We start from the raw sequence: 14823 nt of genomic DNA, 5'->3' as shown, positions 1-14823 counted from the left end.
TGCTGCTTCTGTTACTACGGCTCTGTGGTGTGGTTTAGACCATCTACATCACTGTGAACCCTCCTGAATCACTCTTCTTGCTTGGTATCAGACTATTCTGTGTCTCTTATTCTTCCAAGTTAATTTTATGGCTCTTTGGTTAAGTTCTGTGAAAAGACATAATTGGCATTCTGGTGGGGATTGCCTTGAATGTGTACACTGCTGTCCTGGTAGTATGCCCATCTTGACCCTATTAATTCTGCCACTACAAGGACATGGCAGGTCTTTGCCATCTTCTAAGGTCTTCTTCAGTTTCTTTCTTCGGTGTTGTATGATTTTAATTGTAGAGATCTTTCACCTTCTTGGTTAGATTAGTTCGCAAGTATTTTATTTTATTTTTTGGAGGTTATCGTGAATGGGATGGTTTTCCTGGTTTCTTTCTTGGCTGAATCAGTGTTGGAGTCTGGGAAGGCTACTGATTTATGGGTGTTGATCTTGTATCCTGATACTTTGCTGAATTCATTATATTGAACAGAAGTGATGAGAGTGGACATCTTCATCTTGCTCATGATTTTAGAGGAAATGCTTTCAGGGCCTGTAAAACTGCACCCAAGTTTGGGGAGTTGGTCACAGAAAGAAATGAACCCCGTGGCTGTCAAAGGCCCAGGCTGCAGCTGCCCTCGAGCCCCCTGGCCCCGTGGCGTCCCATCCTGAGTGACGGCATCTGAACCTGCGAGCCCTTGCCTGCTGTTCCTCTCCCCTGCCCCCTCACCCCATGCCCTGTCCTTGGGACTGTCTTGTGCTCTGGAGGATGTCCCCAGCATGCAAACCTGTTGCAGTGTGGCTCAGGGAAGCTCCTGTGGGCTACTGACACCTTCTGGTCACATGGTTTCCCTGGGTCAGTCCTCAGATCCCTCCCACTCATTATAATCAATCTCTCCTACATAGTTCTAGATATTGTAGTTTTAAAATAATATACGCTAAGAATATAACCAAGCCTAAAGATATATATATATCTCTAAAACAAAGTTGGTGGATATTTAAGACATGCATTTTTCTGGGCTTAAATTGCTCCAAACAAATATAACCTAAAGTGAGGGAAGATTTGGACTGAGGACTGTGGTTAGGAACAATTGTATAACTTGTGTTCAAGAGAGAGGCAGAATCTCAATAGTTAGCATCAGGCTTGTATTTTATACCTGGCACTCAGTTCTGTTCTAACTTGAATCTTCTCTCAGGAGCTGCTCTTTGCTAACTGTGGATGATTAAGATGGGATCAACTTCACCCTTAGTGCAGGAATGGTCATTGCATACTCAATCTAGTTCAGCCCATGAAATTTTGGTTCTAGAATTTTAGTTGTGGGGAGAAAGTCATGCTTTTTTTCTTTGTGGATGTGGGTAGAAGATCTGGAGCTGTGGCAGCCACACTGTGACCATGAGAAGCCACATGTATGACCTGAATAGGATCAGCTGCCAGCAGGAAACGGGGGCATCAATTAAACCACAGTGGTGAGCTGCACTGAAAATGGCTGTGTGTGTGTGTGTGTGTGTGTACAATTACAACCCCCTTTGGGTCCAAAGGGTTCAGAATTTGATATTCCCTAGAATAGAAGTTCCTTAAGAAAGCAACAGATTTGGGGCTGGGGCTGGGGCTCAGTGGTAGAGCGCTCGCCTAGCCTGTGTGAGGCCTTGAGTCTGATCCTCAGCACCACATAAAAATACATAAATAAAACAAAGGTGTTGTGTCCAACTACAGCTAAAAACTAAATATTAAAAACAAAAACAAAAGAAGCAGATTTGCCATGGCACAGGGAGGCATTTGCCCTGCTTTGGGGCATGGGAGGAATTTTCTGCCAAGAAACAGGAGTGGAACCAGAAAATCATATCTGGTGGAGAAGTGGTTGGGTGCTGACGGGGTCCTAGAGCAGTTCCCAGGGACCTCAGGGGAGGTGGTTGGGTGCTGACGGGGGTCCTAGAGAGGTTCCCAGGGACCTCCCTGGATGGGACTTGAGTGCCGAGTTTGTCCTCTCTGGGGAGTAGCTGGTGGTTAATGTTGGTAAGCAACAGTAATTAACAAGGATCAGTTTCTGATGCTCTGTGCGGGCCGTGTGTGTGGCTCATGTAATGTCCACCATGGCGCGGAGGGTGAGTGTCACCACCCACTGTTCACGTACATGGCCGCCGAGTCCCAGCAGCTCAGGGACACTGCCCAGGTCTCACTGGGAGCTGGCCGAACCTCAGCCTGCTCCCAGTGCCTCTCGTTCCTCTCTGGCCCCACAGCCCCCTTCATCCTGGGTGGTCCTGCTGTCCTGGGGCAGGCGGACAGAGTGCTCAGGGCTCCTTAACCTGCGCAGCAAACTTAGTACCATTTATTCCTCCTCATCTGCCAGGTTGTTGTACTTACAGGTGGCTGTTGTCCCCCGGATATTCCTGACCCCTCCTCTGTGCATCATATGTATGATAACATGCGGCTGGATCTGCCCCACACCTGCCCTACATCTGCCCTCTACCTGTCCTACACCTGCCCCACACCTGCCCTGTACCTACCCCACACCTGCCCTGTACCTGTCCTGCACCTGCCCAGCGCCTGCTCTCTACCTGCCCCACACCTGCCCTCTTCCTCACATCATCCCACTCCACCCTCGTAGGACCTCATGACACAGCCCTGCACAAGTGTCCCTGGGCTCCACACAACGGCCCTGAAGGGGGTGGCTCAGAGCAGTGGGGACCGTGCTCTTGGCCTGGGCTCCCGCCTCTGCCCTGTTTTCTCGCGTCTCTGGGTCTTGTCCTCTTTTGTGAGGACACTACTCCCAGGATTCAGCGTCCACTCTAGAAGGGGGGCCTCATCTTGAGATCCTTGAGGAGCGACGGGTGGAGGACCCACCTCTGATAAAGCCACATCTGGCTGCTGGTGGACGTGGGCTTGGGAGCCCCGCAGACCCCGTGCATGGGCCTCTCAGCACTTTCCGTACAGCCTGAGCTGCTGGTGGACCTGGGCCTGGCCCCTGGGTGGCCAGCCATGCTTGGCCTCCCACGGCCCGTGTCTGGGCTCTGGCCTGCTCTGCAGTGGATGACCTCTTATCTGGTGGTTGGCTCCCCAGGCTTCTCATCTAGGAGCCGATAATGAGGCCTGGGCGCCGTGCTGGACGGGGCTAGTGTGGAGCAGGCCAGGCCTGAGGCGGTCTGTGCAGAGCCGCTGCAGCCCACGGTCCCCATGTGTCTCGGTCCTGCAGCTGCACAGACCCCTAGAGTCCAGGTGCGGCCTGGGTGGGTCGTGGAGCCTTTGCCTTTGGATTCTGAGTGCTTTCCCTGGGGGCCATGGGGCCAGGAGCTGGTGGACACCCTGATCTCCCTCTCCTGCCTGTCGGCTGCCAGTTCAGATGGTGGCACCTGCTCCCAGATATGAGCCATCTTTACCTCCGCGGGCTGGAGGGGACGGTTTCCCTCCTTGGCCACCCACACAAGGGCCTGTCCAGTGACACCTCAGCAGGGCTCCTCACGTGGAACATGCCTGCCACTGGGCAGGACGAGGGTCCCATGGGTCTCTGAGCGGCCTCGGGCGGCGTGGCCTGCAGCAGGGCCCAGAGGCGTCTTGGCGTTGATTACGAAGTCCTTTTCCTATTGTTAAACGGGTCCTGGGAAAGTGTGGCCATGGTCTTTGCCTGTGGCCCCCACCATCTTCAGAAGGCCACCCTGAGCTGTGGCCTCCTCATTCTTGGGCTTTGCGCACCGCTCCTGATCTCAGGCGGTTCTGAAGTGTCAGGGGACCAGGCGAACAGCCAGTGGGACAAGGTGCTTTGCAGCCTTGAGGCTGTCCGAGTCCGGGTCACAGGCTTCCCCGCGGCCCTTCCCATGCACACAGTGACCACTGGACTCACCCACCAGGAAGCTTAGAGCACTCAAGACTACCCTGGCTCTGATGCCCACGGCTCTTTTGTTTCAGTAATTCGAGGACCCCTGGAGGTCAGCACAGCGGGGACGCCCAGTTGGCACATGGCGTCGTGGTGGGAGGGCAGGAGCCCACCCCAGCACAGCCCTGGGGCCCCCTGGGCCTTTGCCTGTCTTCCTCAAGTTCAGGAGTTTCACTCAGGTGCGCGGCCAGGGGCATCAGTGTGGTTGTGCTAGTTTCCAAAACACTAAAAGTGCTGACCTCTGTGGGTTGATGGCCACTGTTCCGTCTGCCACCCCTCTACCCTGGGGACACCAGAACCTTTTTGGGATGACTGAGCAGAGCGTTAATGCTGAGCCTCGGGCCCCACAATGAGTTCAGAGATGGTGACTGGGACCCGTGCCTTGTCCTCGGGTCAGAACAGAAGAGAGGAATATGGCTCAGAGGAGAAGGAGGCTCGGCAGCCGGCACACGTTGTGTCCACGCCCCTGAGACCAAGGGGAGGTGGGCAGCTGGGCTCAGCCAGGGAGCTGGACAGCCAGAGGCTGGGGCCTCTTTCCATACAGACTGAGCTGCTGGTGGACCTGGGCCTGGCCCCTGGGTGGCCAGCCATGCTCGGCACCCGTGGTCTGAGTGGTGCGTGGTGCCTTGTGAGAAAAGAGCTGGTGGGGCAGAGCGGAAGGCAGGGGGCAGGTGTGGAGCGAGGGGACCCTGCCTCTAGTCCTGGTCTTGGACGGACCAGCTCTGTGACCTGCCGCTGGTCACTCTGCTGGGGGTGGGAGGGCTGGTTCATCCCTGTGGACACTGGGGACGACATTACAATCCTGAAGATATAGAAGGGCTCTGGGGGCTCCTGTGTGCATGGGCGAGAGCCCCTCGAGCTGTGGGAGTAGCCAGCGTACACTGGCCTCTGCACACAGGGCTCTGGGACACTCTCTTCACCTGCTCCTTCACCTGAAGGCTGACAGCAGGGACAGAGCAGGACACCTCTGTTCATGGTTCGCATGAATTAGTTCCTGGAACGTCCTGACGGCAAGAAAGCAGGCTCTGGAAACGCAGTGCATTTAGTCAGCAGGATCCAGCAGGAGGGACGGCGGGGTCAGGGCAGGCCTCGTGGGGTCTCCAGAGGGTGCCACCTGTCCTGGCCAAGGCTTCTCAGGAAATGCCAGGAGCAAGAGCTGGCAGGCAAGCAGCTGGGAGTCTGGGGACAGACCTGTAGGAGGGAGGGGGGGCGGCAAGAGGGTGGGCAGTGGGAGGGAGGACAGCAGGGTGGGCAGCGGGAGAGGGGCGGTAGGAGGGGGGCAGCAGGAAGGGGACAGCAGGAGGGAGGGCAGCCACATTTTCTTTTGTGTTAGTGAGAGAGGCAGCCTGAGTCCCCAGGCCCACTGCCAGGGCTCCCGGGGCAGGCAACAGCAAGGACTTCGTGCCACCCCATGTCCCATCGCTCAATGCCTCAAATCCTGCCACCAGAGGGTTCCTTGCTTGGGCCTCACAGGGGTTATGATTTTGACAAATCCTTTTAAAAATATTTAAAAGTTTCAGCCACAGGGAATCATGATGCGTCATTTACCTGCCTCCCACCCCACACTTTTTTCTTTTTTAAAAATTGAGATAGAATTCATATAACATAAAATTAACAATATCAAATCCAACAATTCAGTGGCCCTTAGCACATCACCCCAAAAGAAATTTGGTACCCACCAGCTATGCAGTCCCTCCCCACTCCCCCGCTGTTCCCAGCCCCGGAAACCACCGATCTGCATTCTGTCTCTACGATTCACCTTCTGGATGCTCTGTTATGAGTGAAACCATCCAATGTGCTCACATTCCCACACTCGGGATAGTGTTTTCGAGGGGCATCATTGTAGCACGCCTCTTCCTCCAGCCCTTATTATGGCTCAGTAATACTCCAAGGTCACGAATACACCATGTTTAGGTTCCCACTCAACAGTCGACGGGCATTGGAGTTCTTGCCACCCGTGCACATTATAAACAGTACCAGCTAGGCACAGTGGCGCACACCTGTAATCCCAGTGGCTCGGGAGGAGAAGGAGGAGGATGGCAAGTTCAAAGCCAGCCTAAGCAACTCAGCAACCCCTGTCTCTAAATAAAAATTTAAAAAGGCTGGGGATGTGGCTCAGGGGTTAAGTGCCCCTTGGGTTCAATCATTGGTACCAAAACACAACAAAATGAAACAAAAAACCCAAACAAGAAAATCCCCCGTGCTGTTGTGCGCATGTCTGAGTATTTTTCTGAGTTCCTGTTTTCCATTCGTTGGAGCATCAGCCTAGGAGTTGGATTGCTGGGGCCTGCAGCCATTTTTTAAAAAAGTTGTTGTTAGACGTATTAGGGGCTCTCTTGCCAGGTGTCCGTAAGAACGCAAACATCATTTGGTCAACTCCTTCCCCAGCGCCTGCCCTTGCCCTCCCCGCCCCCCTGTCCCCTCCTCTTCCCGTGTCTCATCTATTTTCATGAGACCCTCCTAGACTTTTTCTCCTTTTTGCTTTCTAGTTTCCACACGAGGGAAAGCATATGTGGGTCCCAGAGTGATGCTAGGTTAACCTTTCGAGAAATTGGCAAACCATTTCCAGAGCAGCTGCGCCCTTTACATCCCCACCAGCAGCACGCGAGGACCCGATTTTTCCATGTCCCTGCCGACTCTTTTCTGTCGTATTTTAGCCAGTGAGTGAGCATGGAGTGGTGCCTCACTGTGGTCTTGATTTGCATTTCCCAGTGACTAACGAGGCTGAGCACTGTGTCGTGCATGTGTTGGCCATTTGTATGTCTTCTTTGGAGAACTGTCTAGTTAAGACCTTTGCCTATTTTGTAATTGTGTGATTTGTCTTTTTGTTGTTGATTTGAAAGAGCTCTTTGCATATTCTGGATAGTAGACCTTATCAGACAGATGATCTGTAGGTAATTCCTCCCATCCCTGTCTGTTGTCTTTTCACTTTTGCTCATCTTACTGTAACCAGCAGCACCTTAGATGGTGAGAGGTCTGATGATTAATCTTGAGGGATCTTGGCTCTCCAGGTCCCAGCAGTGCTGGGCGTGGCCTCCCTGTGCCCGTCTTTGCTGGCACTCCTCTGACTCCTGCACATGGGCTGTCTCTGCCTTTGGCATTCCTTTTGTGTGATCATGGGAAAGCCTGGGAGAGCCTCGCTGGGCATTCCCCTGGGGTCTCAGGTCTCTGGGAAGCAGGGGTCAGCCGCATGGCCAGGCACCGCTGGCCTCCATGCCCAGTTGGTGTGCCTGCATCCTGACGGCTCTCCAGACCTGTCCATGCATCCAGGCGGCTCCCAGGGCTGCTCTTGGAGTCCCCACTGCTACACAGGAGCAGGTCCCATCAGCAGTGCCACGAGGGTCAGTCAGGGGTGGGGACGTGGGAAAGACAGCCCAGGCTGTGGACTCTCCCCTTTCCTCAGCCCCTGGGCCTGGGTTCTTGCTGGTGGACTGAGCACACACCTGGGGTGCCAGGCAGACCTGCCCATCCTCCTGCTGAGCATGGAGTTTGCTCAGCGCCCGAGAGTCCAGCGCTGGCCATTTCCCATCATGGTGTGCTCAGTGCAGTGGCCTCCTGGGTCCCTGACAGGGCAGCGCCTGGCCTTCCCCAGCCCACGGCAACTCCTCCCCACCTACAGGTGAGGGGCAGAGTCCATCCACCTCCCCCATGTGCCTGTCACACCCCGTCAATCCTGGTGGCAGGAAGGACACTTCGTTTTCCAAGGAGAGCCACTCACAGTGCTCCTCCTGTCTCCTGGGCAGAGGACAGTACTGCCCACACTGTCCTGCGACGGGCCTGGGCGTGGTGGCCTGCGGAGTCAGCGGGATGGTTTCTCATACGTGTCGTTCCCACCTCACAGAATTAAGGCGGCAGCTGGTGTGAAGATCACGGCCGTGAGAATCAGCAACGAGGACCAGTGGGCGGTGCAGGAGGAGGTGGACCACGGCAGCACCCAGACGACGGCCACCCTGGCCTGCGTGGGCCACCCGGACACCCAGGGCAGGTGAGTGCCAGAGGCCCGAGGCCCAGCGCCGTGGCGGGGCTGGGGACCGTGGGGAACCCAGGGCGGGATATGGTGTCCAGACAGATGTAGCTCCTCCAGTCCAGCAGCGGGCTTCTGATGGGCGCTCGGGCCGAGCTTGGTCCTCTTGCTTTTCATGCTCAAAAGCCTAATGAGGTGGATGGTCCCCAGAGCCACCGAGTTCGCATTGTCACAGTGCGGAGTGTGGTGTTAGTCTGAGGTCACATTGTTGTTATCTGTGACCAGGGGTCAGAGATGTCGTGGGAAAGCAGCACTGATGTCAGGGCCAGAGGAAAGTGGGCATCTATGAGCAGCCCGAGGCGGCTCCAGCGTTGGGCCATTGTTCCTGACTGCCTAAAGAGAGTCATTTTGCCGATGACACACCGTGCACTGGCGCATGGCTTTGGTCTTAAGCTGGTCACTGGCGCTGCCGGCCAGCAGCCTCTCTTCTCCAGCTGGGGCGCCAGCCTCAGGTAGGCGGGCTGCGCTCACCTGGGCAGCAGAGAGGTCCTCGCTGATGGTCTTGCATCGGGACCCCTGGTGGGTGGCAGGACCCCTTCCCTGCTGTCATGGCCCCTGCCCCCTCCTGTGTGAGGAGCACGGGTCTCCGGTGGTTTTTCAGGTTAATAACTGACCGGGTGTGCAGCCCACCTGATTGTGACCCCCTCGGCTTAGGCCTCACCTGGGTGAGGTGCCAGCTCCTCAGCTGGGCTCATGAACCCCTCGGGCACCTGCCTGCCACCCTGCATTGCCACCACCTGTTTTCTTTCCTTTCTTCTCTGACCTTTAGACACTTTGAGGTCCACAGGCACAGGAGTGGCGGCCACTGTGCTGTTTCCTGAGAGCAGACTGCACTTCTTAGCAGACTGAGAGGAGCTGCATGATTGACGGCTCCTGGCCCTGCCCCTGCTCACAGGGACAGCCTGACCTCCTCTGGCTGAGGAAGGGCAGGGATCTGTGGCTGTGGTGTGACAATTTATGCTTATCTAATATCCCTCTAGAATCCATTCCATAATTTAAATAAATAATTGCTTCTTTTGTGCCTTTTGTTGGTCTCTGATATCAAATGAGGTGTGAAACACGGCCCTGGACGGAGCTTTCTGCGAACAGAGAATATGTGACTATAGCCCGCGCAGCGTCCCACAGGAAGCTGTGATCCCTAGGTTGTGACAGCCTTGAGTGGCACTGAGTCTTTAACAGAATATAATGTACAAACGGCCTGAAATTCCGTGATAAGAACTAGACTGTGTCGTGTGGGGAGCCCGCTGTGCTCGGCGGCGGGCAGTGCAGGTCTTAATTTAAAATATTTTAATGAAGACGCCTCGTGAGGCAGTGTGAGTAATAGAGATGAAACCAGAGATAAAGGGTAGTGTTGCCAAAAGAGGGGAGAAAAGATTAGAAAAATAAGCAAATTTGAAAATGTTCAGAACAGATAAGCTGAAGCCAAGGGAATGAGATGGAGGGAATGGCTCTCTGCAAGGAGGCCATGTGCCACGGGCCAGTGGGGACGAGTGCTTGTCTGGCTTCCGGGACCCAGAGCTCAGGAGCTGAGCCACCAGGAGAGAGCCCTCCTCTTCTAAGCACTGTGGTCGGGCAGAGGGCGGCTCTGCCGTCCACAGGGAACAGGGACACAAAGCCCAGGCTTCCTGCAGAGGGCAGGCCCCGTTGCCCCGGGCTGGCGCCCTGCTCAGGGTGCAGCCGAGCTCAAAGCCAATGCGCACCGGGACGCGCTACCACGTTGGGAAATCTGGAATCCATGCCTCTGGGGTCTTTGCTACTCTGCTCCAGACATGGTGACAGTCCCCTGGCTTCCATCACTGGAACAAATGCTTGAGACTTCGGGGCCAGGAGGACTCAGACCGTGGCCAAGGTTTTGGCTTGTGGTGAGGCAGTGCCCCGTGGCAGGTAGTGTGGGGCAGAGCAGGTATCCACCCACCCCTGGCCTGAAAGAGGGAGGAAGAGGAGGGAGCTGGCTTCATGCTGCGTCCCTCAAGGCCACACCCCGTGACCTAGAGCCTCCTCTGAGGTCCCGTAGGCCCCCACCCCATCAGCGCCAGCCCAGATCCAAAGTGGGGCAATCACTAATGAGCAGGGGAGGGCCACCTGTCAGTCACTTTGATGAGCCCAGTGCTTTTTGGTGATATTTAACCACTGGCCATGGAATCAAAGCACAGCACTGATCAGGACGGCCACTGCGTCATGGGTCACGGGGCAGGAATCTGGCCGAGTCTCCCGGTGGCCTTACAGTTCACACCCAAGCTGGGAAAAGGGGCAGCTGTCAGTGGTCCTCACCAGTTCACACTGCCCCCTCGCTGCCTTTTGTTTGAGCTTCTCCTCTCCCTCTGTTCCAGGGTCACTGAGAAGTGAAGTCACATGGAAGGTTGGGCTGTCTTCAGGACCATCTTGTGGGACTCTGTCCTCCATCCCTTATTTTATGTAAAGATTTTGTTGAAAAATCTCCCACACACGTATAGACATACACACACACTCACACACATAAAATCATACATTTTATAATCATATGTTTTATATTATATAAATAAACAAAAAACATATCAGGAGCCAGGCATCATTTTAAAAATCTTTCGGGAGAACAACATTTCAAAAATTAGAAACCTGAGAGTCTGAAGTGGACCCTGTCCTTATTCCCACTTGACGGATGTGAGTCGAGGCCCAGTTCAGCGACTCTCAAGGTCCCAGAGCCAGTGTTGGCCAAAGCCGTTGACCCTGGGGCCTGCCTTGACCACTGGCCAAGGCTCTGCAGACGCACATCCAGGGGCCCCTCCGTGTGTCCCCATCCCGCAGCTCTCTGTCCCACTGGATGGAATGCTCAGCAACAGCAATGCCCACAGTGCCAGCGGCCATCTAGCACGGGGACCAGGCTACAGAGGCCCCTCCAAAGACACGGCCACATTCTCACCTCTGGAACACTTGAGCCTGATCTTGTTTGAAGGGCCTTTGCAGAGGTGGCTGATGTGGGCTATAAGGTGGGTCCTGAGCCCCCAGGAGACACAGGGAGATGCAGAGACAGCGGATTCGGCCACAGGCAAGGAAGCTGAGGAGCACCTGGAGCCAGCTGGAGCAGGCAAGACCAGATTGTCCCCTGGAGCCCTGGGAGGGAGCATGGCCCTGCAGGCATTTGACTTTGGAAGAATGTGTCTGTTGCTTCAGGCCATCAGGTCTGTGACCTTTGTCACTGCAGCTTGGGGACTTGTCAAGAGCCTGATGGATCTCCTGGATGCAGTCAGAAACTCTGCAGTCTGAGCACAGAACTCTTGGACCCAGGGTTCACAGGCACTGGCCCTTCAGAGAGACGCTCCCAGGTGGCCGGCTGAGCACTGTGGGGGTGTGGACATGAAGCACCGGAAGCAGGTGAAGGTATTTCGTGCTTAGCGATGCTGGGGTTTGAAGGCGGTGGATCTAGAAACACAGGCTCAAGTTCACAGGGGCGATTGCTGTGGGAGCACTTGGCCATCTCTGTGGGAGCACTTGGCCATCGCCGTGGGAGTACCTGGCCATCTCCCTGTGGGAGCACTTGGCCATTACTGTGGGAGCACTTGGCCATCTCCGAGCAGCATCACCACAGAAGTCCACACCAGATTTCAAGAACCAAATGGGTGGGTCTTGGGAGCACCTGCCTCAGGTGCCCCGTCTTAGGAGGTTTGTTTTAATTTCTCTAGAAATGTCAGTGAAATTCTCCTGTGAGAGGAGGACCCTTCTCCTACCCCCAAAGGATCAGATCTCAGAAGAAAAGAAAAAAACAAAGTGCTTTCAAACACTCCCTCTTTTCCTAACGGGTGGGGGGCAGCAACTGGTGGGTTTCTGCAGGAGTAACAGAAGAGCTCTTAGGCCAAACGCAACCGGTGTGCGATCGTGGAAAACCTAAAAAACACAGCCAAGTAGAATGGGGAGTCTCAAGTCACCCCAGCCCATGATCAGCAGTGGCCATTGCTGACCTTTGGGTAGTGGACGCGTGTAGACATGCTCACCTGTGTGTGCAAACAATGTCCATCTGCACGTTAGGCTCACTGGCTCAGCTTCGCCAGCTGCCAGTTCCTGGGGTGCTCTAGAGGGAACACGAGTTCCCTGTGTCTCGTAATTCTCAGAAAGAGAGGCCAGTGGGGCAAAGAGGAGGGAGGCCTCAAGTCAGCGTTTGGGTGGAGTTTGGTGGCCTCCCTGAATTCCAGATGTTGGTGACATTGTTCCAGGTGACGGACAGCTGGGCCTTCGCAAGCCGGGCTGGTCTCCTGCATGGTCAGGTCTTTGTGAAAGAGCAGAGCAGAGCCCCTCTGAGGCCCCCCGCACCTGGGAGTCCCACGTGACCTTTCTCCCCAGGGTAGGTGTCACTTCCGCCACAGGGGTTGACTCTCATGGTTCCCTTTCTTAGGCAGAAGAGGAACTGGGGAAACCGGGGTCTGTCCCCACAGGTCTGCAGCTGGGGGGTTCTGTGAAGCCCTCGGCCACCTCCCAGGTGGTCAAGGACACTGGGTCACAGGACAGCTGTGCTGTTGCCTCTCCTTAAGTCATTGCTTCCCATTGTCCATGTGTCTGTTTATCCCTTTGACACTGATTGTCTGCACTGTTGGCGTGTCGTGATGTCACCCTCTCATGCCATCAGGATGTGTGTGCCATGAGCTAAGTCTGTCACACAACCATGAGACCTGTCCCAGACCTGGTGCCATCTCTGATAGGAACAGCTTCTGAGTGGCCGCCTCTGCCCAGCCCTCCAGTGTCCTGCGGAAGGTCCTCTGGGCCTGGCAGCTCTCCGTGGGCTCAGACTCTGCCAGCGCTGCCCGCACCTTTGCAGGAGACGAGAGGAAGCACACCCAGGAGAAGGGACCCGTGTCTTTGGAAGGGACACTCGATTTGACTTGTCCAGTTGGGCTGCCCCACGGAGGGGGTGGGGAGCCGTGCCCTCCTGTCTTTGGGGTTCTGGTGACCTTACTTAACTTCTGGTGCTAATTGCAGCTATTCCGAGCCCTGGGGACAGAGGGGCTGGGTTTCTCTTGGGGCTGGGTCCCAGCTCCGAGTCCGACACACACTAGCTAGTGAGAGACTGGGGTGCATGAGGACAGAAGGCTTCTGGCCCTGAGGGGCCCTCCCATCCGGCAGCACAGGTTCTGGGGCTGCAGGGGAAGTGTTGGTCCTCAGGATGTGACGTCACAGGGCTGGTTCCTTCCTCTAGGGCTCTGAGGAAGGGGATGGGAGGTCCCAGAGCTCAATGTGATGGAGGGCATGAGAGTGGGGAGGCTCCAAGAGAGAGTTGGGCAGGGAGAGGGAGTATGGTCAGCTCCAAGACGGGGAGGGGACAATTAGCCATGAAGAGCTTTGAGGAAGACCATCTAGGCAGAGGAGGAGCAGGTGCAAAGGCCCCACAGGAAGGTGTGGTGGCTTGGTGGGTGGCCCCGGGCAGCACAGAGACAAGCCAGGGGGCCCAGAGCCCTGTCTCCTGAGGGTCGTCTCTGTACCTGGCGTCCTGTTCACTTGCGGGGCGCAGCGTGAGAGAGAGGGGCACACTGTGTGTCCGGTGGTGATAAACCTGGAACAACAGAGCCAAGCAGGGAAAGTGACAGCGTGACTGGGAGACTCCTGTCCAAGCAGGGTGGCCCGGGGTGCTTCCCTGAAGAGCAGAGCTTGCAGGAGGGTGGGGCCAGGCTGGAGAGGGGAGGGGACCTGTGTCCTAGAGCCCCCGAGGGAGCGGCCCTGGTAAGGCAAGCACCCAGAGGAGAGGGCCAGGCCGAGGGGCTTCGCTGGCTGTGGTTGATGTTAGGATGAGGCCACGGCGGCCAAGGCCTGCTGCCCCGCTAGGGGGCGGGCTGTGGACGTGAGTCTTACCTTGGCCCGCTGGGAGCTCAGGTGTTCTCAAGTTCACTGCTGATGTCCCACTTGGCATACTTGACAGAAGTTCAGGCCTTAGCAGCAGCCGGTGCCTCACCCTGAGGTATGGGCTGGGCAGGAGGCGGCTGGCTGGGTGTTGGCCGGGGTGGTGGATGCCAGTGCTGCACACTTCACCCTCACTCGGCTCTGGTCAGCCTCCACGTTTGGAAGGGCTATTTTTCTTCCCCATCTGCTCCCCACAAACAGCTTCCATAGTTATACATTTGGCCTGGAAATATGGGAAAAGCACTTCTGAGTGAAAGGTCAACTCGGCCAAGGCCAAGGGCAAGGCCAAGGGCGGAGGCGTCTGCTTGGTGTGCGTATCTTACTCCAAGGAGTGCAGGGCAGACCCCTCTGTCTTCTGAGGGTGCTGTGGGCTCCCCCTGGGAGGTTCTGCCAGGCAACTTCAGAACCAGCCCCCACGGCTCTGCTTGGGTCTTTGAAGTATGTTTTCTTATTTTTAATTTATTTTTATTTTTTAAAATTGTAGGGTTACAGGATTAGATCTGGCCTTGAAAATGACCATTGCCTTCATTAGTTTCAAAGGGCAGAGTTGAGCGAGGACCCAGTCTCTGGTCAGGGCCTTTGCCTAGTGAGATGGTGACCCCCGGGCAACACCAGACTCTTCAGCAAGGAGGCTCCCGGGCTTGCACTCCAAGCCTTTGTTTCTGGAATGACCTTTCCATCGTCCCTCCTTCAAATGCTCTGGCTATCTGGGATGCTGTGGTCTCAGCTGACTGTGTTCCTGGAACAATGCTGGGGCAGACAGCGATGGTCCCGTGTCTGTCTGCGGCCTGGGCCCAGCTCGCTTTTCTCTTGCCACACACGAGGTCACCAGCGAGACTCTCTTTTTTTCCTTTTCTGTGCATTGTGTACCTTGGAAGGGGGTTGTGCAAATCAAGTATCAAACACACGTGTGGTGGGAGTATCCGGTTCCTGTTGCTGATGGGACAGATTACCACATGGTGGCTTTGGACAGTGCAGATTTATTCGTTTGCATTTCTGGGAGGCGGAAGTCTAAAGTTAGTTTCTCTGGGCTAAAATCAGTGGTTG

General features: G+C 55.6%; 1 protein-coding gene across 1 annotated transcript in view; it reads left to right on the top strand.

Annotated features, from left to right (window-relative positions):
- The window catches only part of LOC114080875 (transmembrane protein 132B), a 322273-nt gene that overhangs the window by 140744 nt on the left and 166706 nt on the right, over positions 1–14823 (top strand). Inside the window, exon 3 of the mRNA XM_071612063.1 lies at positions 7732–7875. Coding sequence (XP_071468164.1) covers positions 7732–7875 — 144 coding nt within the window. The remainder of the gene's footprint in view (positions 1–7731; positions 7876–14823) is intronic.

The sequence above is a fragment of the Marmota flaviventris genome, chromosome 1 (genome assembly GCF_047511675.1).
Source record: "Marmota flaviventris isolate mMarFla1 chromosome 1, mMarFla1.hap1, whole genome shotgun sequence".
Lineage (NCBI taxonomy): Eukaryota > Metazoa > Chordata > Mammalia > Rodentia > Sciuridae > Marmota > Marmota flaviventris.
The sequence above is the reverse complement of the archived record's forward strand: the minus strand, read 5'-3'. Positions and strand labels throughout refer to the sequence as shown.